Source organism: Oryctolagus cuniculus, chromosome 12 (assembly GCF_964237555.1).
Source record: "Oryctolagus cuniculus chromosome 12, mOryCun1.1, whole genome shotgun sequence".
NCBI classification, from domain to species: Eukaryota; Metazoa; Chordata; class Mammalia; order Lagomorpha; family Leporidae; genus Oryctolagus; species Oryctolagus cuniculus.
Genome location: NC_091443.1, coordinates 101,385,636 through 101,407,158, shown reverse-complemented (window position 1 = coordinate 101,407,158; position 21,523 = coordinate 101,385,636). Strand labels below are relative to the sequence as shown.

Here is a 21,523-nt window from a genome sequence, read left to right as displayed (position 1 = left end):
ATGTGTGGATTTGCTTATCCCGCAGGGGAGTCGATGTGCCCCTCAAATCTGAGGACTCAGAGGTCTGCCCGCGTGGTGCCTCTCCCCATCCAGTCCCCTTCTAGATCTCCCAGTTCAACACATGTGGAAGCTCTGCGCTCCACCCTCACATTTTACTTTCAGATTGTCCATGTCAATCTCTGGGCTGCATTCTAAGTGAGTCCTGTAACTGTCTTCCAATTTACTAATTCTCTCTTTAGCTATGTCTCATCTTCTGTTTAACCTGTACTCAGAGGTTTTCTGTTTGCTTCAAAGAGGGTACCTTCAACAAGTCTGTTGGAAAATGGAATTAAAAGATAACTCTACATTGGCACAAAAAAATTTTGAAATCCATGAATAGATTTTTTCCATGGACTTTTAGGAGACCTCTCATAGATGTCTATTTTTCAAATCTACCTATTCTTGTAAAAACTATCTTGGCTTACTCCATCGTGAGTCTATTGCTTGCTTTCTCCCTCCCAACATGTTAGCATACTCATCTTCACTCCTCCAGATCATTTCATTGGCGCGAACCCTGGTGGTGCGCACTCCCTGTGTCGCAGGCACTGCCGCTCCCCCTCAGGACAGCCGAGCTCATGTGTGGGTCATCCCCTTGTCTCTCTTGGCACCTGGAGGAGGACACACACCTTCCACCTTGTTCCTTCCAGCCACCTGCTCTCGGATCAGCGTCTTCACCCATGAAAAGGGGCCTTTGTGTCCTTCACAGAGGAAGGGGCCTCTCAGTGTGCTCGGTGGCGGCCCCCACACTGGTGCCTGGTGGTGACGAAGCTGAGAAGCTGTCCACAGACGGTCCTGCAGCCACTGCTTTACCTACTCATCTCTTCTGTGGATTGAAAAAAAAAAGGCACTTTCTTTATTTAGAACAAGAGCAGAAAACCAAGATAGAACTCCAAAGAAGAGGGGACACATGCATTCTTAAAAACAAATAGTTTAATTTCATTTTTGCCTGGAAAAAAAAGGTACAAGTTTAAAACGAAACAGCAAGCACTTTGATAAGTCATCAAGTGTCATGCTTTGTGGTATTATGCTTACTCAAAATGTGAAGATACAGAGCCTTTATAAATTTCTAGACTGAAAGATTCCCACTGCAGGTGAAAACAGGTCAGTTATAAAATGTCAATTCATTAAATATTCCATTTTTGCTCTTGTTTTTGTAGGGAATATTTTATAGAAACAGTATAAAATAAGGCAGACTTCTGGAAATTCACATATAAAATTTTAGGAAAAAGTGTTAAGTCCTAACTTTTCTTTGCAAACTGAGGCGTGTGTAATTGAACTTGGGGAGTCACTGCGCAGCTCACGGGGCGCCAGGGTGTTCCAGAGCCCTGCGTCTTCCACTCAAAGACACCGTCTCCTCTGCACCCTGGGATAACACCGGCAAAACGCTTCTTCCGATTAGCATCAATCAGAAAACAGTTTAACATACACAAATATTTCTATAGTGCAATAAAAATGTGTCATTTTATATTTTAAATTCCCATTACGAAAATACGTCTGTACACCAAGTAATGCATATTTAATAGGTACGAGTCATGTAAATTTTGGTCATGGCATTTGAAGTTGGCTTTGGCTTTGAAGTATTTTTAAATTCATAGAAAATATTGAACTTCTAATAAAATAAATAAAACATTTTAATAATTGATAGTAATAATCAGCTTCAGAATTTCCTTTTTTATTTTTCATTGCTACTAAATTTTGAAGAGCAGTCACTTTCAGTAGTGTTCCAAAGTGAGTGAGTGCACCCTCTGTGCCGTGGAAGGGCGGCTGTGGCTCCGAGCGAGGGAGCCCCGCCCCCCGGGACGCTGGTGCGCACCGCGGTGCCCAGGGCCGCTCTGCGGAGCCCCTGCCGCAGGCCCCGCTCTGGGGCCACGTGTCGCTGGATGGCAGTGGCAGCAGATGTGGCTGCAGAAGGTCCCGTGCACCTCACAGGCCCTGTGGACCGGGACGGTTCTGCCTAATACTGACGAGACGAGGAGGTCTGGCTGCCCTCGGATTCCCAGTGATGGGAGCGACACGGGCTCAGGGGCCCGGGCCCGTCCCATGCTCCTCTGCGAGCGGGTCCTTCCCACACTCCTCGGGAGGCGGCCGCAGGCTCAGCAGCTTCATCTCGTCCAGTCCTTTCCAGTATTTAAAGTTGTTGTCCAGATGCTGCATTAAGTCGGGCAGGTCCACGAAGGCTGGAGAAAAAGGCGGGAATGCAACAGCCTTCCTTCCACAGCCCCGTCTACAGGGTTAGGCTCTCTGCTAAGGAGAGGGGACAGCCCGAAGCGCCGCGGGACACCCAGCAGCAGGACGCGGTGAATCCTCCCCGCCAGCCCGGCCCGCCTCTCTGCCTGCCTGCTGAGCGACCCCTGTGGAATCGGGCAGAAGGGAGCAAGCCGCTCGGCCGCCACTTCCCCAGCACCTCCGGGCCTCGGGGACAGGAGGCTCGGGTAGGGAGCCCCCTGCTTCCGGCGGGGCTGGCGGCAACACTGGCTCTCCTGCACTCGCGCACCCTGGGAGAGGCCGCAGACCCAACCCCTGCCACCTCGGTCCTTCTCCCCCATTGTCTGCTCACCCCAGGATGCACCCGTGGCCTCCTTGCGACCCAGGCTTCCTCCTCCTGAGGGGTCTGAATCCTGCCCTGGCTCTGGGCACTGACCGCTGTGGCACCCCCCACCCCCACCCCCCATCCCGCAGGGCCCTCCAGGTGCAAGGGACGAGGACATCAGGGGACCCTCCTCTCTCATAACTGGGGTTTGATGGCTCCTCCGCCCTAACCAAACGCTGAAGAGCAACGCTTCTGGGCCAGAGGGAGGCTGGCCGCCCTGCCGGGCTGGTGCAGAGACCTGGGTGGTGTGCCTTGTCAGCTGTCTGGGACACCAGAGCCGGGGTGGGGGAGGCCGAGGAAAGGCACAAAGAACACCCAGCCCTCAGGTCCTCACTCACGGCCCACCTCTCCTCATTCCCCCCGGAGAGTCTAGGCTCCAACCCACTCTGGCGGCAGACGGCCTGCTGCCTGGAGTCCGGCAAAGCCCGGCGCGACCCCTTACCGTCCCAGGCGTCGAACATGTCGGTGATGAAGTAGTCGATGAAGGAGATCTGGGACTTGGGGATGCTGCAGGTATTCCTGTCAAACACCGGCATCACCACGGGCAAGTCCAGCCGCTTCTCCTCATCGGTCTGCAAAGCAGAGGGCGCGGGAATGGCCACCAGGCAGCAGCCCCCAGGGGCGACCCCGCGCCAGGGGGCTGCGGGACGTTCCAGCGCAGCCCCAACAACCCAGCCCCCTGACCCGCCTTCACAGCAGAGGGCCTGGTGGCTGCCTCTCATCTCTGCCAGACTTATCTACTTGTGGAGGTTCTACAGGTCTGCCGCTAGAGAGAAGGTTCTAGAATGGATCCACAGCCATGAGCGGATCGACTGTAACAAGAAACCTCCCAGCAGAGAAGGGCCTGGGACGGGATGGCTGCCCTGCGCGATGGAACCAGGGCTCCTCGCCCCTCCCAAGACTCACACAGCAGCGAGCCAGTCTATGAAGCCAGCGCTGCCCTCCTAACACGCCAAAGATGAACCCACAGACCAACGTGCCTGCCGACGCTGCTGCAAACCCGACAGGGTCCCAGCAAACCAAGTCCAGCAAATGAAAAGGACTGCACACCGCAAACCTGCGGACTTTATTCCTGGAATGGAATGCAGGTTTAGCATACGAAACCAGTGCGGTTATGCTACAGTGAGAGAACGAAGGGAAAAAGCACCCCGATCCAAAACAGTAAATTTTATGTTGTGTAAGTTTTGCCACACACACCCACACGCAGCAACTGCTAAACTGCTCCCTAGGTGGTATCCAGTGTGAACCAGTATTTGTTCAGTGAGAACGAGGAGTTGTGGGTGTCTCCCCCACGGAGATATCCAATTAACCCAACAACAGTGGCTAACGAAAGTCCCCTTCCCCACCCGTGCACACGCGGGCGGCTCCGGGGCTGCACTGTCTCCATTAGGGACGGTTTTTGAAGCCAAACTAACTCTTCTGACTTCCTGTCTGTCAGGCTTGCTTTGCTTATTCAAGAGGTCCTTCAAATGTACATATTTTAGACTTTTTGTCAGTTTCTATTTAAAAAAAAAAAAAAGGCTGGGACTGTGCTAAACCAATGCATCGGGGTGGGGGACTGAGCTGAGCGCTGGCGGCCTGCGGATGCGTGCACACGCACCGCACCCCCGGGCAGTGCCACATGCATCGCCCCCAGACAGTGGTGCTTTTCCCAGCACCGTGGCCTGGCCTTCACTGGAAGGCTCGGGCCTCTCTCATCAAATTTATCCCGAAGTAAAATCTGCTTTCTATTGCTATCCCAACTGGGACTTTGTAGCGTCATTTCCGATGGAGTGCTGCTAGTTATACACAGCACATATGCTAGTACATGAAACACAGCTTTCACGTATTGAACTTGTGTCCTACTGCCCTGCTAAGTCAAAGCCACTTACTGACACCAGTAACTGTTTTGCAGATTTCTTAGGATTTTCTGCATAAAAATATACACGTCAGGGGCTGGCCTTGTGGCACAGTGGGTTAAGTCACTGCCTGTGATGCTGGCGCCCATATCAGAGCGCTGGTTCGAGTCCTGGCTGTGCGCTTCCAACCTAGTTTTCTGGAGGGAGCACCCTGGGAGGAAGCAGGCAACGGCCCAAGTGCTTAGGTTTCTGACACCCACACAGGAGATCTGGAAGGAACTCCAGGCTCCTGGCTTTGGCCTGGTCCAGGCCCAGCAGTTGTGGCCACTTGGAGAATGAACCTGTGAACAGAAGATTTCTCTCCCTCCCTGCCTGTCTCTCTGCCTTTCAAATAAACAAATACACTAAAAAGAAACCACATGTCATTGCAAACAGAAAGGAGCATGTCTTATTTCCTGTGCCTTTTCCCTCTTTCCCTCCCTCATCTATAGCAACGGTGGGACAGCCAACTCGAGGCTGAGCAGAGTGACAGGAGTGGGGACGCTCGCCCCTCTCTGATCTGCCCTCTTTAGAAGACGAGCCTGGTTCCCACTATTATTTTCCACATCACTGGGCTGGGACCACCTGCCTTTCTTTTGGGAACCTTCTCTTCCCCCCAAGACTGAGCAGCGTTCAAACGCGGAAGCACAGTTTCTGCTGGGCGCTGACTGCTTTGACCACGACAAAGTGCAAACATCCTCCGCTGACCCATGCTCGGGCAGGGGCTGTGCGTTCTGCAGTCAGGGATCTCTGTGTGTGCTCACCAGGACGATGGCTGTCATCTTCCCCGCCACTGTCCCCGTCAGGGTCAGACAACAAGGGAATGAAGGCCTCACAGGACGAGCAGGCAACTGTCCCACCTCCTCCCTTTTCTGATGTAATTTCTAAGACTGGCATTATCTGTTCCATAAACATTTGATAGAAATCTTCAGTTTTCTTTGTGGCAACCTTTCTAAGAATTTCTTTACTATGGGTATAATGAGATTAGGTTTTTATCTTTTTTTTTTTTTTTTTTTTTTTTTAAGATTTATTTATTTGAAAGGCAGAGTCACAGGGGCTGGCACTGTGGCGCAGCGGGTTAACGCCCTGGCCTGAAGCGCTGGCATCCCGTATGGACGCCAGTTCTAGACCCGGCTGCTCCACTTCCCATCCAGCTCCCTGCTATGGCCTAGGAAAGCAGTAGAGGATGGCCCAAGTGCTTGGGCCCCTGCACCTGCGTGGGAGACCAGGAAGAAGCTCCTGGCTCCTGGCTTCAGGCTTCAGATCGGCACAGCTCCGGCCGTTGTGGCCAATTGGGGAGTGAACCATTGGATGGAAGACCTCTCTCTCTCTTTCTCTCTGCCTCTCCTCTCTCTGTGTAACTCTAACTTTCAAATGAATAAATAAATTAAAAAAAAAAAAAGGCAGAGTCACAGAGGGAGAGAGAGAGAGAAAGGCAGGGCAGGTGGGAGGGAGAGAGAGACAGAGACAGGGAGAGACCTTCCATCCGCCGGCACACTCCCCAAATGGCTACAATGGCTGCACTCCCCAAATGGCTACAATGGCTGGGGCTGAGCCCGGCTGAAGTCAGGAGCCTGGAGCCTCCTCCAGGTCTCCCACATGTGTGCAGGGGCCCAAGCACTGGGGCATCCTCTACTGCTTCCCCAGGTGCATCAGCAGGGAGCTGGATCAGAAGTGGTGCCCGTCTGGGATGCCAGCACTGCAGGTGGCTTCGCCCCCTACACCACAACACTGAGCCCCACCCTATCAGCTTTAGTACACTGTAATTTTCACAGAATTTGGCCGTTGCCTTTACACTGTCAGATGTGTTGATGCAAAGGGGTCCCTAACTGTTTCCTAACCTTTGTATGTCTGAGTGATCTGTGGCAGCCCTGCCACAGTTCCTATGGTGCTCCTCGTGCTCTGTCAGTCTGCCTACATTCACTGATTTTGTTAGTTTTGTCAAGGAATTGACCTTTGGCATTCTTAGTTTTTTACTGTTTTCTATTTCTTTTTTTGCTCTTATATTAATTTTTTCCCTTCTATTTACTTTAGGTTACTTGTCTTCTAGTTTTTCGTTTTTTTGTTTTTTTTTTTTTTAATCTTTTTTTTTTTTTTTTTTTGAAAGGCAGAGTTAGATAGTGAGAGAGAGACAGACAGAGAGAAAGGTCTTCCTTCCTTTGGTTCACCCCCCAAATGGCTGCTATGGCCAGCTGCGCCGATCTGAAGCCAGGAGCCAGGTACTTATCCTGGTCTCCCATGCAGGTGCAGGGCCCAAGCACTTGGGCCATCCTCCACTGCCCTCCCGGGCCACAGCAGAGCTGGCCTGGAAGAGGGGCAACTGGGACAGAATCCGGTGCCCCGACCAGGACTAGAACCTAGGGTGTCGGCGCCGCAGGCGGAGGATTAGCCTAGTGAGCTGCAGCGCCAGCCTGTTTTTTTTAAGATTTATTTATTTGCAAGTCAGAGTCACGGGGAGAGAGGGAGGGAGGGAGGGAGGGAGGGAGGGAGGGAGGGAGGGAGTGGGAGAGAGGGAGAGAGGGAGAGAGGGAGAGAGGGAGAGAGGGAGAGAGGGAGAGAGGGGGGGAGAGAGAGAGAGAGAGAGAGAGTTCTCCCATCTGCTGTTTCACTCCCCAGATGGCCTGGGCTATGCCAACGCTAGGAGCTTCATCCAAGTCTCTCATGTGAGTGGTAGGAGTCCAAACACATGGGCCATCTTCTGCTGCTTTTCCCAGCAGGGAGCCAGATCGGAAGTGGAGCAGCTGGGACACAAATTGGCTTCCATATAGGATGCTGGCATTGCTGTGCCACAATGCTGGCCCTCCCCGTCCCATCTTTTAACAAAATTATTTGAAAGATAGAGTGTCAGGGAGAGAGGAAGAGATATAGAAAGAGGAGTCTTCTATCTGTTGGTTTACTCCCTAAAGGCCTACAACAGCTGGAGCTGAGCCAGGCTGAAACCAGGAGCCCAAAACTCCACCCAGGTAGCCCATGTGGGTGGCAGGGGCCCAAGTGCTTGGGCAATCTTCAACCACTTTCTCAGGCACATTAGCAGGGAGCTGGTCTGGAAATGGATGGAGCTGGGACTTGAACCAGTGTCCTGACATGGAACACTGGTGTTGTAAGCAACAGCTCAACCCACGGTGCCACAATGCTGGCCCATCTTCTAGTTTTTTAAGGCAAAATCAAAGTCATTAATTTCAGATTCCTTTCTTTCTTTCTTTTCTTTTTCTTTCTTTCTTCTTCTTTTTTTTTTTTTTTTTTTTTTTGACAGGCAGAGTGGACTGTGGGGAGCAAACCGGACTAGACTGAGTTACTGGAATTAAGACTTATTCTATGCATCTGCTCTCCCACAATATGGCACTGGGAGAGAAGTAAACAGCTTCCGCACAGCTGCCTCCAGTTCAACTAATAAACTGTAGGACTTGCTCCTGATTGGAGGAGAGCAGCGTACTCGGCGTGTGGGCAGCCGAGTTAGGATTGGCGGAGGAGGACTATAAAGGAGGAGAGAGACGGCATGCACCAGGAACATCTATGGGGAACATCTAAGGGAACCCGTGCAGCCCCCGAGAAAGCCGGCCGGCGGTGTGCCGCTCCCCTGCGGAAGTGGGGAATGCGGCCAGGGGGAACTGCCCTTCCACGGAGGTGGAAGGGATAGTAGCCAACCCGGGAAGAACCAGCAGCAAACCCGGGGAGGGCCGAGCAGACGAAAGAACAGCGCAGGGTCCTGTGTCGTTCCTCCACGAAGAGGGGGAGCGACATAATGGTGCCGTGACTCGGATAGGAAACCTAGCTCGGATAGGAAACCTAGGACGGATATGAAACTTAGGAGGGAAGAAACGGGAAGAGCTGGGAAAATACCGGAGAGAGAGACTAGCAAACAGCCTAGGGAAAAGCCGGACGAAAAAGGGTGCCGGAAGAAGCTATTGAAAGCCTAGGCATAGACTCGGATACGGACTGTGGGAAAGAAGTTAGGATTGAAAGCGAAAGTGAAAGCTTTCATAGACTCGGATGCAGACTATGGCGGGGAAGCTAGGAGATTGAAAGCGAAAGTGAAACCTGGAGGAGGCTTGGACTCGGATATGGACTGTGGGAAAGAAGTTAGGATTTAAAGTGAAAGCAAGAAGAAACTTAGACTTAGATACGGACTGCAGGTTGAAAGTGAAAGTGAAACCTATAAGAAACTTAGACTTGGATACGGACTGTGGGGAGAAGCCAGGAGAAATGAGAGGAATATTGTTGGAAGAAAACTTAAGGAAACATACCGGGTAGAGAAAAATGTTAGGGAGGATGAAGCCGCGAGTGCAGGCCAAGGCGGAGACATAAGCCACCTTGGAATTCTTCAAGTCACCCCGGGGAGCAAGAGGCGAAGATCTGGAACCAGAGGCAGAGATGTGGGCCGCCAGGTTGAAATTCGCCAGGTTAGTCCGGGGAACTTGGACTGAATGCCGGTGGTGGCGGAAACATTCGCGGAAGCCGCTGCGTGCAGAGAGAGCACGGGGCGTGAATAGATGGGGAACGCGGGGCTGGCGCGAGGCCGTGGTGCGGGCGCGAAGTGCGTGGAGACCGCGGAGTGTGCGCGCGAAGCCGAGCCGCGCAGATGAGAGAAGCGCGGGCTGAAGCAGCGCAAAGCCGGGAAGCCGCCGCGGGGCGGGCGCCGGCGGGGCGAGGCGCCGGGAAGCCGCGCAGAGCCGTGAAGCTGCCGCGGGGCGAGGTGCCGAGAAGCAGCCTCGGGCAGGCGCCGGGAAACCGCGGGGATAAGAGAAGCCGCGGGAAGTTTAGAAGCAAAGTGAGAGAAATAGGAATGCTGGAAGATAGAAGTAAAATGGGAGAAATAGGAATGCCCGGAGATAGAGAAATAGAGAAATAGAAAGGCCTCCCTACAACACTGCAATGTGAGAGCTTGGATTTGGTCTGCCTGATTAGGGAAGTGGTGAGCACCTGCGGGCGGCTAGCAGCTTATGCGCCGCAGGTCACCGAAGACAGGCACATTATCAACACCAATAAGTCACCCCACAACATGGCAATGAGAGAGCTTGGATTCGGTCTGCCTGATTAGGGCGATAAGCACCAGCAGGCAGCTTGACCAGAGTATGAGCTGCAGGTCACCGAAGATAGGCACGAATCAACACCAATAAGCCTCCCCACAAAAAGGCAATGAGAAGGCTTGGATTCGGTTTGCCTGATTGCTAGGTTTTGTAAGCCCCTGCAGGCAGAGCAGAGTATGCGCTGCAGGGCACCGAACACAGGCACGCATCAGCGCCTAAAAACCTCCTCACAACATGGCGAAGAGAGGACCCGGATTCGGTTTGCCTGATTGATAGGACTTGTAAGAGCCTGTGGCAACTCTAGCAAGTAGAGCAGAGTGTGTGCCGCGGGACACCGAAGACAGGCGCGTATCAACGCAAAAAATAAAAAGAAAGGGGTATCTGTGGGGAGCAAACCGGACTAGACTGAGTTACTGGAATTAAGACTTATTCTATGCATCTGCTCTCCCACAATATGGCGCTGGGAGAGAAGTAAACAGCTTCCGCACAGCTGCCTCCAATTCAACCAATAAACTGTAGGACTTGCTACTGATTGGAGGAGAGCAGCGTACTCGGCGTGTGGGCAGCCGAGTTAGGATTGGCGGAGGAGGACTATAAAGGAGGAGAGAGACGGCATGCACCAGGAACATCTATGGGGAACATCTAAGGGAACCCGTGCAGCCCCCGAGAAAGCCGGCCGGCGGTGTGCCGCTCCCCTGCGGAAGTGGGGAATGCGGCCAGGGGGAACTGCCCTTCCACGGAGGTGGAAGGGATAGTAGCCAACCCGGGAAGAACCAGCAGCAAACCCGGGGAGGGCCGAGCAGACGAAAGAACAGCGCAGGGTCCTGTGTCGTTCCTCCACGAAGAGGGGGAGCGACATAATGGTGCCGTGACTCGGATATGAAGCCTAGGCAGGGTTTAGTGTCGTTCCTCCACGAAGACGGGGAGCGACAGTGGACAGAGAGAGAGAGAGAGAGAGACAGAGAGAAAGGTCTTCCTTTGCCGTTGGTTCACCCTCCAGTGGCCACCGCAGCTGGCGCACTGCGGCCAGCGCACCGCGCTGATCCGATGGCAGGAGCCAGGTGCTTCTCCTGGTCTCCCATGGGGTGCAGGGCCCAAGCACTTGGGCCATCCTCCACTGCCTTCCTGGGCCACAGCAGAGAGCTGGCCTGGAAGAGGGGCAACCAGGACAGAGTCTGGCGCCCTGACCGGGACTTGAACCCGGTGTGCCACCGCCGCAGGCGGAGGATTAGCCTAGTGAGCTGTGGCGCAGGCCGATTCCTTTCTTTCTAACACAAGTTATAAATCTCCCTCTAATTACTATTTTATTTGCATCCCACAATTTGATTTGTTTTCATTATTATTTAACTCTAAATATTTCCTAATTTTTCTTATTATTTCATCCATGGAAGAAAATATTTGCACACCATTCATCTGATGAGAGGTTAATTTCCAGAATACATGAAGAACTCAAAAACTAAACACCCCAAATAACCTAATCTAAAAAAAGGGCAAATGGGGCGGGGTTGGCACTGCAGTATAACAGGTTAGGCTGTTGCCTACAATGCCAGCATCCCAAGTGGGCCCTGGTTCGAGTCCCGGCTGCTCCACTTCCGATCTAGCTTCCTACTAACGTGCCTGGGAAAGCAGCGGAGGATGGTCCTTGGGCCCCTGCACCCATGTGGGAGATCCCAAGGAGGCTCCAGGCTCCTGGCTCTGGCCTGGCCCAGCCCTGGCTCTTGCGGCCATTTGGGGAGTGAACCAGCAGATAGAAGACCTATCTTCTCACCCCCTTCTCTGTAACTCTGCCTTTCAAATAAATAAAATCTTTTGAAAAAACTGGGCCAATGGAGGCAGGCATTTGGTACAGATCTAGCTTCCTGTTTAATACGCACCCTGGGAGGCAGCAGATCATGGTCAAGTCCTTGGGTCACTATTTCCCATGTACAAGACCCAGATGGAGCTCCAGGCTCCTGGCTTTGGATTGGCCCAGCCCTGGATGGGGACTCAACCAGCAGATGGAAGATATCCATATTTCAAATAGAAAATACAAAAAAAATTTAAAAATGGGCAAATGCCCTGAACAGACATTTCTCAGAAGAGGATACACACATGGCCAACAAGTACAGGAAAAAACGCTCAGCTCCTGGCCATCCGGGAAATGCAAATCAAAGTCACAACGAACTATCTCAGCACCAGCTAGCATGGCTGTTACCAAAGAGACAAAAAGCAAATACCGCTGGTACCATGGAGAGAGCGGAACTCTCATCCACTGTTGGTGGGAATGTAAACTAGTCCAGCCATTAGAAAAACAGCACAGAGGTTCCTCAGAAAACGAAAAACAGAGCGACCAGCATTCCCATCACTGGTTATATATCCAAAGGAGCTGAAATCAGTATGTCGAAGAGACATAACACATTTTTTTTGTTACATTATTCACAATAGCAAAGATATCAATCAACCTGCATGTCTGGTAACAGCGGACAAGTATGTTATGTGTGCAGAATGGAATCCTGTTCAGCCACAAAGAACAGCATGTTCTCATCTGCAGCAGCATGAAGGCAGCTTGAAACACAGCAGGTGAAGCCCAGAAAGATGAATGCCACCCGTTCTCACTTAAGTGTGGATGCCAACGTCTTGATCTCAAAGCAGCAGAGGAGAGTGGCTGCAAGAGCCCAGGTGGAGGCCATGGAGGGAGGATGGGTGCCGGCAGCTGGAGGGGAGGAGTAACTTCTAATGCTAGGGTTGACAAGACGTAATCAAGTATTTCATTGACAGTAGAGGGGACTTTGAATGTTCTCAACATAAAGAAATGATAAATGTCGGAGGTGGTGGATTTGCCAGTTACCCTGATCTGACCACCACACATGGATTACATGTATTTAAGGGTCATACTGTACCCCCAAAATACATACATTTACTCTGTGTCAATTAAAAAAAAAAAACTTCCACTAGCTATTTTAGATTTGTTTTTCTGTGAAGTGTGTTTACTTCTGCCTTGATTCTATTTTTTAAAGATTTAGTCATTATTTAAAAGGCAGATTGAGAGAGAGAGAGACAGACAGACATACCTTTCATCTGCTGGTCCACTCCCCAAATGGCTGCAATGACCAGGGCTGGGCCAGGCTGAAGCCAGGAGCCTGGAACTCCATCCAGGACTCCCATGTGGGCGCAGGGGCCCAAGGACTCAGGCCATCTTTGCTCTTCCAAGGGGCATTAGTAGGGAGCTAGATGGGAAGTGGAGCAGCCAGGACTCCAACCAGTGTTCAGACGGGATGCCAGTGTCACAGGTGGTGGCGTAACCTGCTGTGCTATGACGCTGGCCCCTGCCTTGATTTCTAAAAGCTATTTCCACTGTGTAGAGAATTCTGGTTGACAGTTTTCTTCTAACACTTAAAGGTGTTTGTCCCACTGTCCCTTGGCTTTCATAGTTTCTGACAGGAAATCAGAAAATAAAAGAATCATTGTTTTGCTACAAGTAATATGTCGTTTTCTCTGGCTGATTTTAAGATTTTTTTCCCTTTATGTTTGGTTTGTAGCTGCTTGACTATGGCATAGGTTGATTCACTGGACTCCTTGAATTGTGTGCACATGTTCTCCACCAACTCTAGAGAAATCTTAGCAATTGTATATTTTAATTAAAAAGTGTTCATTTATTTGAAAGGCAGAGAGAGAGTGGGGGGGGGGGGATAGCCTACATCCACTGGTTCACTCCAAACAGCCCACACCAAAGCCAGGAGCTCAGACTGCACCTGGGCCTCCTGAGTCAGTTGCAGGGGACCGAGCACTTCAGCCATCACCCACTGTCCCACTGGCACATCAGCAAGGCTGGAGGCAGAGTAGGCTCTCCGACTGGGATGCAGGTATCCCAAGTGGCAGCTTAACCTGCTGCACCACAACACTCGTCCCTACATTTCCTAATGTTTTTCTCTACCCAGAAAGAATATGGAGGACAGGTGACTCCCTTAAAAATGTTTTTAGGAGAAAACTATCGCCCCATGATTCTATACTGAGAACAAAATAGCAGCAAGGATGAAGGTCCAATAAATGTATTCCCAGATGAGGAAAAAAGAATTCATTGCCAGTAAATACGCAATATAAGAAATATTTTTCAAGGTCAGGGTTTCCTTAAGAACTCTATTTGCTAGCTGTAATACTTATTATTATCTTTTTTAATTTACTTGAAGGAGGCAGAGACAGATATAGAGACATCTTCCACCCACTGCTTCGTTGGGCCAGGCTGAAGCCTGGAGCACAAAACCCTATCCAGGTCTCCTGCATGGGTGACAAGGACCCAACCACCGGGTCATCGCTACTGCCTCCCAGGGTGCACGTGAGCAGGAAGCTGGAGTGGGAAGCAGAAGCGGGTGGGGAACCCAGGCCCTCCGCCACGCGAGCAGCAGCTTGACCACTGCGCCAAACGCCCGCCCCGGTTTCCCAGCTCTCAGCCCACCACGTCTGTGATGACTTCTTGCTCCATGCAGGCAAGGAGGCAGGTCTCACCTGAGAAAAGTATTCTTCCGAGATGCGAGCAGCCCACTCGATGCAGTAGTCCAGGGGTCGACAGGGATTGGACACGTCTGCACACTTGATCAGCATTCGTCTGATCAGGGTCCGGTTCTCTGGAGTTCGGAGCATAGCTTTGATGGCTTCATGGTCTTTATCAGTTTCCTAAAACATCAGTGGAATTCAAAGCAACCAAAATGAATTTCTGGTGTCAGACCCCAGAAGCCATGGCCCCAGGGTAAGCACAGAAAGGTATGCACCAGGATCTCCACGTTAAGGGTTGCAGCCAGTGGGCCTCTCCTTTTCCAAAGGAGAGAGCCGAGGCCCAGGGAGGCCTGGGAGCAGAGGGCAGCCCTGGGGCGGGTGTCCACCCTCTCCCCTCTCCTTGCCTCTTTGTTCGCTCTCTTGCCCCCTCTTGGTAAGAATTCAACAACTGGTTTTTCTTTTGTTATACTTACTAACAGTATGAACTGAAAAAACTAAAATATTTCTCTGATCTTAAACAAAAGGGCTCTGTGTCCACCAGGCTCCCTACTTCTCACAACTGAATCTCAGCCCAGCCCTGAGACAGATGTGACCTTGGGGATCACGCCTCAGTGCCGCCGGCATGTCAGATGGAGGGTACTCCTCTACCCTGTCCTAACAGTTAGGAAGTACAAAGGCCTGGACAGTAACTGTGATCTGCACTCACCGGGTCATACGGTAAACATGGAAAGTACTACTGTTTATTCTTACATTTTATAAATGAGGACACTGGGACTCAGAGGGGTGAAGCGACTCATCTAAAGCCACCAGCCGAGCTGGGATAAGAACTTCTGGTTCTATCTTTAGTCCAAGGCTCCTCCACAAGGAGCCCCGTGGGTTTGATTCTCATTCTGTCGTACAACAGACCCTCTCAGCGTCTGTCTGCTCTGCGGCCTTCTGCTGTACTAGCTGTTGACACCAGAAGAACACGGAGCAAAGGCCACGGCCAAACACATGAGCTGTACAAGTGAAACGGAGTCAGAAGTCAAGACCGTGACCCCGTCCCCAGCGATCAGTCAGCCCTGTGTGGGGCAAGCGTCTCAGACGGCGACAGGAGCCGGAGAGGAGGGCGCAGTGAGTGCAGGCAAGGTCACAGCACATCCGTGGGCCCCAGAGGAAGCGGGGTCACGGGTGAACACATCCTGGAGCTGCTGATCTCACACTTAGTCGGGTGCAATTGTGCCACTGAGTGATGCCTTGAGATCTCTGCCTACTCTCCCCGTTGCTCCAAGGAAACGGCACAGCAGGACCAGGTCGGGGACTCAGCTCTGTCTGCTCCCTCAGCCGGGCCTCCTGCCTGGCCAGAGGGTACGTTATCCTTGCCAGGAGTTGTTGTGGATGCCATGCCGCCAATCCAGCCACGAGGGGCAGCAGCTCTCGTCCTTGTGACCCAAGCACAGGGCCCTCCCTTCCAACAGAGCAGAGTTGCTGCTGACAAGGAATGACCCCGCGGGAGTGGCTGGAGGAGAGCCCGGAAGCGCTCAGCGGGGCCTAGAATGTCCAGGAAAGAGAGGGGCGCATCTGGGAGAAGGGGCACGGGAGTGGTGCCCTGTCTGCAGTGGGTTTATCTATCATCTGACCTTCCCTTCAGAGGCTGCACATCTATGTGGATGTCCTAACTTCTTTTCCTGCCAAGATGTTGTACTTTCAATGAATCTTTTGGCCAATGGAAACTGGGCTCCGCAGGCTGGAGGGGCCCCTCCCGCCGCTCTGATGCCTGGGACCCGGGTCTGCACAACTCGTGGCCCTGCCAGGCCCGAGCACAGGCGCTCTCTGCACTGGGCTCCCCTTACCCCGTCTTCTTCTAGTGCTGCCAAGGGCTTGTTGATGCTGTTGACAAACTTGTTGACGTGCTCAAAGTGCTTGGTCATCTCCGTGGCCAGGACCATGTCGATGATACCCTGGCGCAGCGTCCGGTAGTCATTCCTGCGTCAGAGGACAGAGGCGTGGCTGCAGGTTACCCAGGACGTGTGTCCTCTGGCTAACACCACTGCCTACTGCCACGGGAGGTGGGAAGTACGGGTTAGCGCCTAGACTGTTAGCAAGGGAATCTGGATGGAAGCCTTTGGCTTGTTGTCAGTCTAGCGCGAGGCATACGGCTCCTAGGAGAGAATATGACAGGGCGCTGTGGGGTGAGCAAAGCCAGTTCTCATCACCCGCAGAGCTGCCTCTCTGTTACGCACGTTCTCTGCCTGCAGGCGCCCGAGGCCACGGAGGGCCAGCTTCTGCTAGCGGAGAAACCCACAGGGACCGCCGGACGCCTTCTCCCTGTTTCTAGCTTAACAGCTTCGACGACTTTTTTGGAAGAGGCGATCTATGGAATTCAAAACTCGAAGGGGCTACAGAGGAAGACGTGAGGGCTCCACTCGCCCCCTCTGCTGCGGTTCCCAGTGCTTGTCCCTGCAGACAGCCAAAGGCGGCAGCGCCTCGGATGTTCCTCCAGAGGTGAGTGACGTAGCTATCAGCCAGTGTGAATAAAACCGACTCTAACTCCACCTCCGAAATCCTAGAACACGGCGGAAGCCAGTTTTGTGAAATCGGAAACCTCATCTAAAATCTTCCTTAAAAATCCAAATCGGGAAGTGTTTCTCACAGCAGAACTTCTTTCTCAGCTGATGCTTACCGAGTCCCTGCCGTGTCCCAGGCACCACGGGTCTCCCATGGGCACGTGGTGAGCCAGAGACCTCTGACACCCAAGACTTTAAAGAGCTCAACGACATGAAACAGACACTTGAGAACACTTATCTAACAGAAACGTGACAGTTTTACAGAGGAACAAGGTTTTGTTAGCGCGAGGGTTAGGGATGCGATGTGTGAACGCCCACGTTGGCGAGAGGTGTGCTGGGCACGGCGGGGAGAGGGCGATACCCCAGCAGGGATGGCAGACGGCAGCGTCACACTTCGCCTCCCTTCTTGAAATGTCGGAACACAAGGGACTGGATAACTTGGAAATCCTATGCCGAGTGAGAGAAGGGGTCAGCAGTTGTCCAGAGTTAGGGAGCTGAGGTGGGCTCGGGAGGGACTGCTCGGGAGCCTGCGGTGTTTAAGGGGTTAACAAGAATTAATAAAAACGTCCTCCGCGGGGACAGCTCCAGGCACACAGCACAGACCACGCGCCCTCTCGAGGGGCCAGCTGCAGCGGTAAGGAGAGTCGTCGCTCTTACCGCTCCATGTTTTTAAAGATGTTGCACTTGTCGTCTCCAAGGGTCAGCTGGAAGGCCAGGGCCGCGTGGTGGCTCTCCAGCACGGCGATGTCGTTGTACAGCACGGCCAGCTCACTCCCGGCGTTGCACAGGAAGGAGTTGGTTCTCCCAGGGTGGTCCACGTCGTGAATGGTGGCCGCGATGAGGGCCGCCACCTCGTCAATGGGGTCTAAAGTTTCCTGAAAACAAGAGATCTTTTCAAAACTGGGGTACGGCACTGAAGGAAGGAAGCCTCTCTGGCACATCACTGTAGGGATATTTCACGTTCCCGAGAAGCGCATTATGTGAGCCCATGTCCTTCCCCTGTCGCCACTCGGAGGAAGCTCTGTCTTGGCATACGGTTATTAGGAGAATTATCTGATTCTCAGAATCACACAAGGTAAGGACTCACCAGGATACAACAGCCAGGAGTCCCCTCCTCGGCAGGTCCTTCTCCAACCCCATCACCAAATAACCTCCGTTTCAGAGACCAGTTCAGACCAACATGCACTAACGTGCACTACGTAAGAAAGAACAATCATTTTTAAACGCGCGTCAGGCACACTAACTGGGATCGGCCTCGCTCTCCCCTTCTGGTGCCATCCTTCTCAGGCTGATGTGAGAGCTCAGTGAGCTTGACAAAATGATCTAGAAGTTTCCATCTTTTTAAGGCTCTAAAAAGGGTTGCATAACCCAGAAAATTCCTTTTTTTTTTTTAATTTAATTTAATTTTTTGACAGGCAGAGTGGACAGTGAGAGAGAGAGAGACAGAGAGAAAGGTCTTCCTTTACTGTTGGTTCACCCTCCAATGGCCGCTGCAGCTGGCGCACCGCGCTGATCTGAAGCCAGGAGCCAGGTGCTTCTCCTGGTCTCCCATGGGGTGCAGGGCCCAAGCACTTGGGCCATCCTCCACTGCACTCCCTGGCCACAGCAGAGAGCTGGCCTGGAAGAGGGGCAACCGGGATAGAATCCGGCGCCCGGACCAGGACTAGAACCCCGGGTGCCGGCGCCGCAAGGTGGAGGATTAGCCTAGTGAGCCGCAGCGCCAGCCAAGAAAATTCCCTTTGTAAAGTCAAAAGAACTCGCCTGTCCATCTGGGTGAGGAGCCAGGTTTTGAAGAAATGAATTGATAATTTAAAAATTACTTCCATGCTATTGTCCTCTGCTGGTTTTCTGATTCCTGCATCAATTTGACTTAAACTTTTTTTTTCCCCCAAGAGAAACCATAAAAGCTTTAGGATTAGGACAGATGCGTGTAGTACTCTTTCATCATTTTCTATTTCAAACTTGTTTATCTCTATTTTCATTATTTGGATAAAGCTAATCAATCTTTAAAAAATACTTTGTTTATAGTGTCTGACATTCTTTATTTCACTGTTAGTTATTAAGTTCTAGTTTAGTGCAAACACACACACACACACACACACACACACACACACATATATCCAGATGCTGGGCGGGGTGGGGGGCTCAGGTTTCTGACTTGGGCGTCCGGTTGGAGGATGGAATCCAGGATAAAGTAGACAACTCCAGGTGGGAGCAGGGCTGTGGCAAAGATGATAAACTTGGTCTCAGACCCTCACCAACGCTCTCCAACAGTGACGTGGCTGTGCTTGTCTGAGGTTGAGACAGACCCCTGAGGAACGCCTTCCCTGCACTGCAGGCACTGGCTGTCGCCGATGAGGCTATCAATTCCCCAGAGCTCCAAGGCACTTCCTGCCCGATTCTCCGTGGCCTTGCCCTGCCGGGGCCAGCACATGCACATGTGGGGCTGCTCAGGAGCAGTGCATACAGAAGGACAGGCCTCTCCCCCTGCTCTGCTCACTCAACATGAGGTCACACGCCAGCTTACCTTTATCCTCTCCTTGGACAGGAAGTAGGCAGTGGCATGAAGCACGTCGGCCGAATGTGTAGAATTGTGGTAGGGGTTAGAAGAATGGTAATTGGCTTCAATAATTTGTAGCCACGATTTCAGTGTTGACTCGGAGCAGTTTAAGAATTCACAGATTCCAAAGCGAGCAAAGGTTTTGAGACCAAGGTAAATCAAAGGCCTATAGAGAAAAGTAACCACAGTATTAGCAATGAAACAGGCAAAGTGTCTTGAGTCCTGCACAGGTTCAGATGCAACAGGCAAGTTCCAGCCAGACTTCAGAGAGGGTGCAGAGGACAGGGCGGTGCTAGCCTCTCTGTGGACGCCACCAGCCGCAGGGAAGCCCAGCTCTGCACTCCGTGCCTTCAGGGGCCCAGGGTGCCCGGGGGGACGGCTGCTGCCCACAACAGTTTCTGCCCTCAGACCCTACTCAGGGCTCTCCACTGCTGAAGTAATGCTTGTGCACCCTCCATAATCCTTTTTCCAGGCTAAACTGGTGCCATTCGAACCCTAGCCTCTCTGCTAGACCTGCTGGATCTGTGGTATTGGCCAGATGTGAGCCAGACACTGCCACATGTCATGGAGTTGTCTCAACAATATGGAGGTAGGTGACACAGGAGGAGGGGGTTTCTCCTGAGAGAGTGACTGGCTGGCCACTGAACTGGGTCCTTCCTTGAGAAGTCACCTGGATCCAGCACCTGGCCTGGGCCTTGGAAGGTCAAGACACACGGCTCTGCAGAGACAACGCTCGCGGTGTTCAGAGGACTTGAACTGACCTGCTGCAGCGTCACTAGCATGAAAAGCAGGTGCTCAAAGATCCATTTGCCACAGGAGTGTTCTAGGCGGTGCTGGGGATGCGAGTGGAGGCTGGCTCATGCGAGCGTGAGCAGGGGCTGACCTAGGGACAGTGCGCTCAGCCTGGCCCCTCCTGAGGGCACACAGGGCAGCCCCAGCAGACCTCAGCTCCCTGACATCCCTGCCCTGTGTGCCCCGGGATCTCCCTCTGCTGAGCGCTTCTTCCCCAGCAAGGTGTGAAACTAGACGCAGCCCCACTCTCTGTGGTCACAGCAGGGGAGGCGAACAGTGTCCCCGCGCCGTCACCAACATGGCAGCCAAGATCCAAGGGCAGCCCTTGCCAAACATGCTAGCAAACACACATCAGCTCTAGGTGCTAAGTGGGGCTCTTGGCAAACTCACTATGTTCCCACCTGCAGGAAAAATATCCTATTTCACAGAAAAAAATTAAAACCCTCAGCTCTTTGGGGAAGTTGAGTCACTCATTCAGTGTCATAGCTCCCACCAATGTGCTGCTGCCAGAGGCCCTGCAGACTCCTCAGGCGACTTCAGGCCACCCGCCACCCTGACCAGGAGCCAGCTCTGCCCACAATCCATCTCCTCGGGCAGCCTCGTTCCCAGCTCTGCATCTGCTGAGCTGCCCGGGACTCACCTATTGTGGGTGGCAGCCTCCAGTTCAAAAATGTTGAAGTCCCAGGTTTCCTCGTCTTCCATGGCCCGAGCTATCCGTGGAGGGATGTCGGGCAGGGAGATGGGAGTGAGCATACTGCTTGAAACCTGCGGGAGGCCTGCAAGTTGGAGAGCCAAGTTAAGGGGCTTCACAGCACGAACGGCTCCTCGGGGAACACACGTCTGCACGAGGGGTGTCTGCTTTGTCTCTCAGGCTTTACGACCAAGAAACTTCTTGCTGATGAGAAAGCTCATCTGAGAAGCTTTATCTGCGAAAACCATTTCCTTCCTTTAAGTCCCACTGCAGTATTACAGTGATCTACAAGTCAAAAGCAAAAACTTACTTTTTGTTGAAAGGACATACTCATTCCCCGACAGCCTCCGCAGACCATCCTGACGAAAGCAAGGAAAACAAGAACAGTCATGACTCTGCTCTCCTCCACGGCAGCCCTGGGCAGAGGACGGCGCAGGGCAGCCCCGACCACCATGTGGCCAGCCATGAACCCCGTCACTTCCTGCACAGCACGGCAGCCTGAAGATCTGGGCTGGCCCTGCGGGGTACTGACCCCAGGGTAGGGGTACCATCAGGGAGGTGAACTCGAGAGGCCCCCAAAGCCTGGCATGCCTTCTCGCACTCAAGGCCCACCCTGGCTTCTTGTGGACAACCTCCCATGCCCCAGCCCTTCCCTGCCACTCCTTGCCACCTTCCTTGCACTGAGCACACCAGGCTTCCTTTGCAAGAGCCTTCGAAGGACCTCATTTCCCCAGCTGACCCCACTGCTCCCAGAGCGGCACGTCACACCCAGGCGCCGCGCGGCGCCTCTTCCCCAGCCTGACTCTCACCGCCTCACTCCCAGCCCTTCTCCCCAGAGCTCTCATCATTCTCCCCTCACCGACGGGCTGGAGGTGCCTCTGTCCGCAGCAGGTAGAGGCCACCTCTGCTGGGAACCACTCCACCTTCTAGG

The 21,523-nt window shown here is 52.7% G+C and overlaps 1 protein-coding gene across 4 annotated transcripts in view; it reads right to left on the bottom strand.

Moving 5' to 3' along the window:
• Positions 1 to 951: 951 nt before the first annotated feature.
• Positions 952 to 21,523, bottom strand: part of PDE8A (phosphodiesterase 8A) — a 150,455-nt gene continuing 129,883 nt past the window's right edge. For all 4 annotated transcript variants that reach the window (XM_002721497.5, XM_070054563.1, XM_051834236.2 and 1 more), the window contains exons 15-22: positions 20,903 to 20,951; positions 20,542 to 20,677; positions 19,077 to 19,275; positions 17,207 to 17,424; positions 15,836 to 15,968; positions 14,016 to 14,183; positions 3,072 to 3,201; positions 952 to 2,216 (exon numbers count right to left, since the gene is read on the bottom strand). In XM_002721497.5, coding sequence (XP_002721543.1) covers positions 2,059 to 2,216; positions 3,072 to 3,201; positions 14,016 to 14,183; positions 15,836 to 15,968; positions 17,207 to 17,424; positions 19,077 to 19,275; positions 20,542 to 20,677; positions 20,903 to 20,951 — 1,191 coding nt within the window. In that variant the 3' untranslated portion in view covers positions 952 to 2,058. The remainder of the gene's footprint in view (positions 2,217 to 3,071; positions 3,202 to 14,015; positions 14,184 to 15,835; positions 15,969 to 17,206; positions 17,425 to 19,076; positions 19,276 to 20,541; positions 20,678 to 20,902; positions 20,952 to 21,523) is intronic.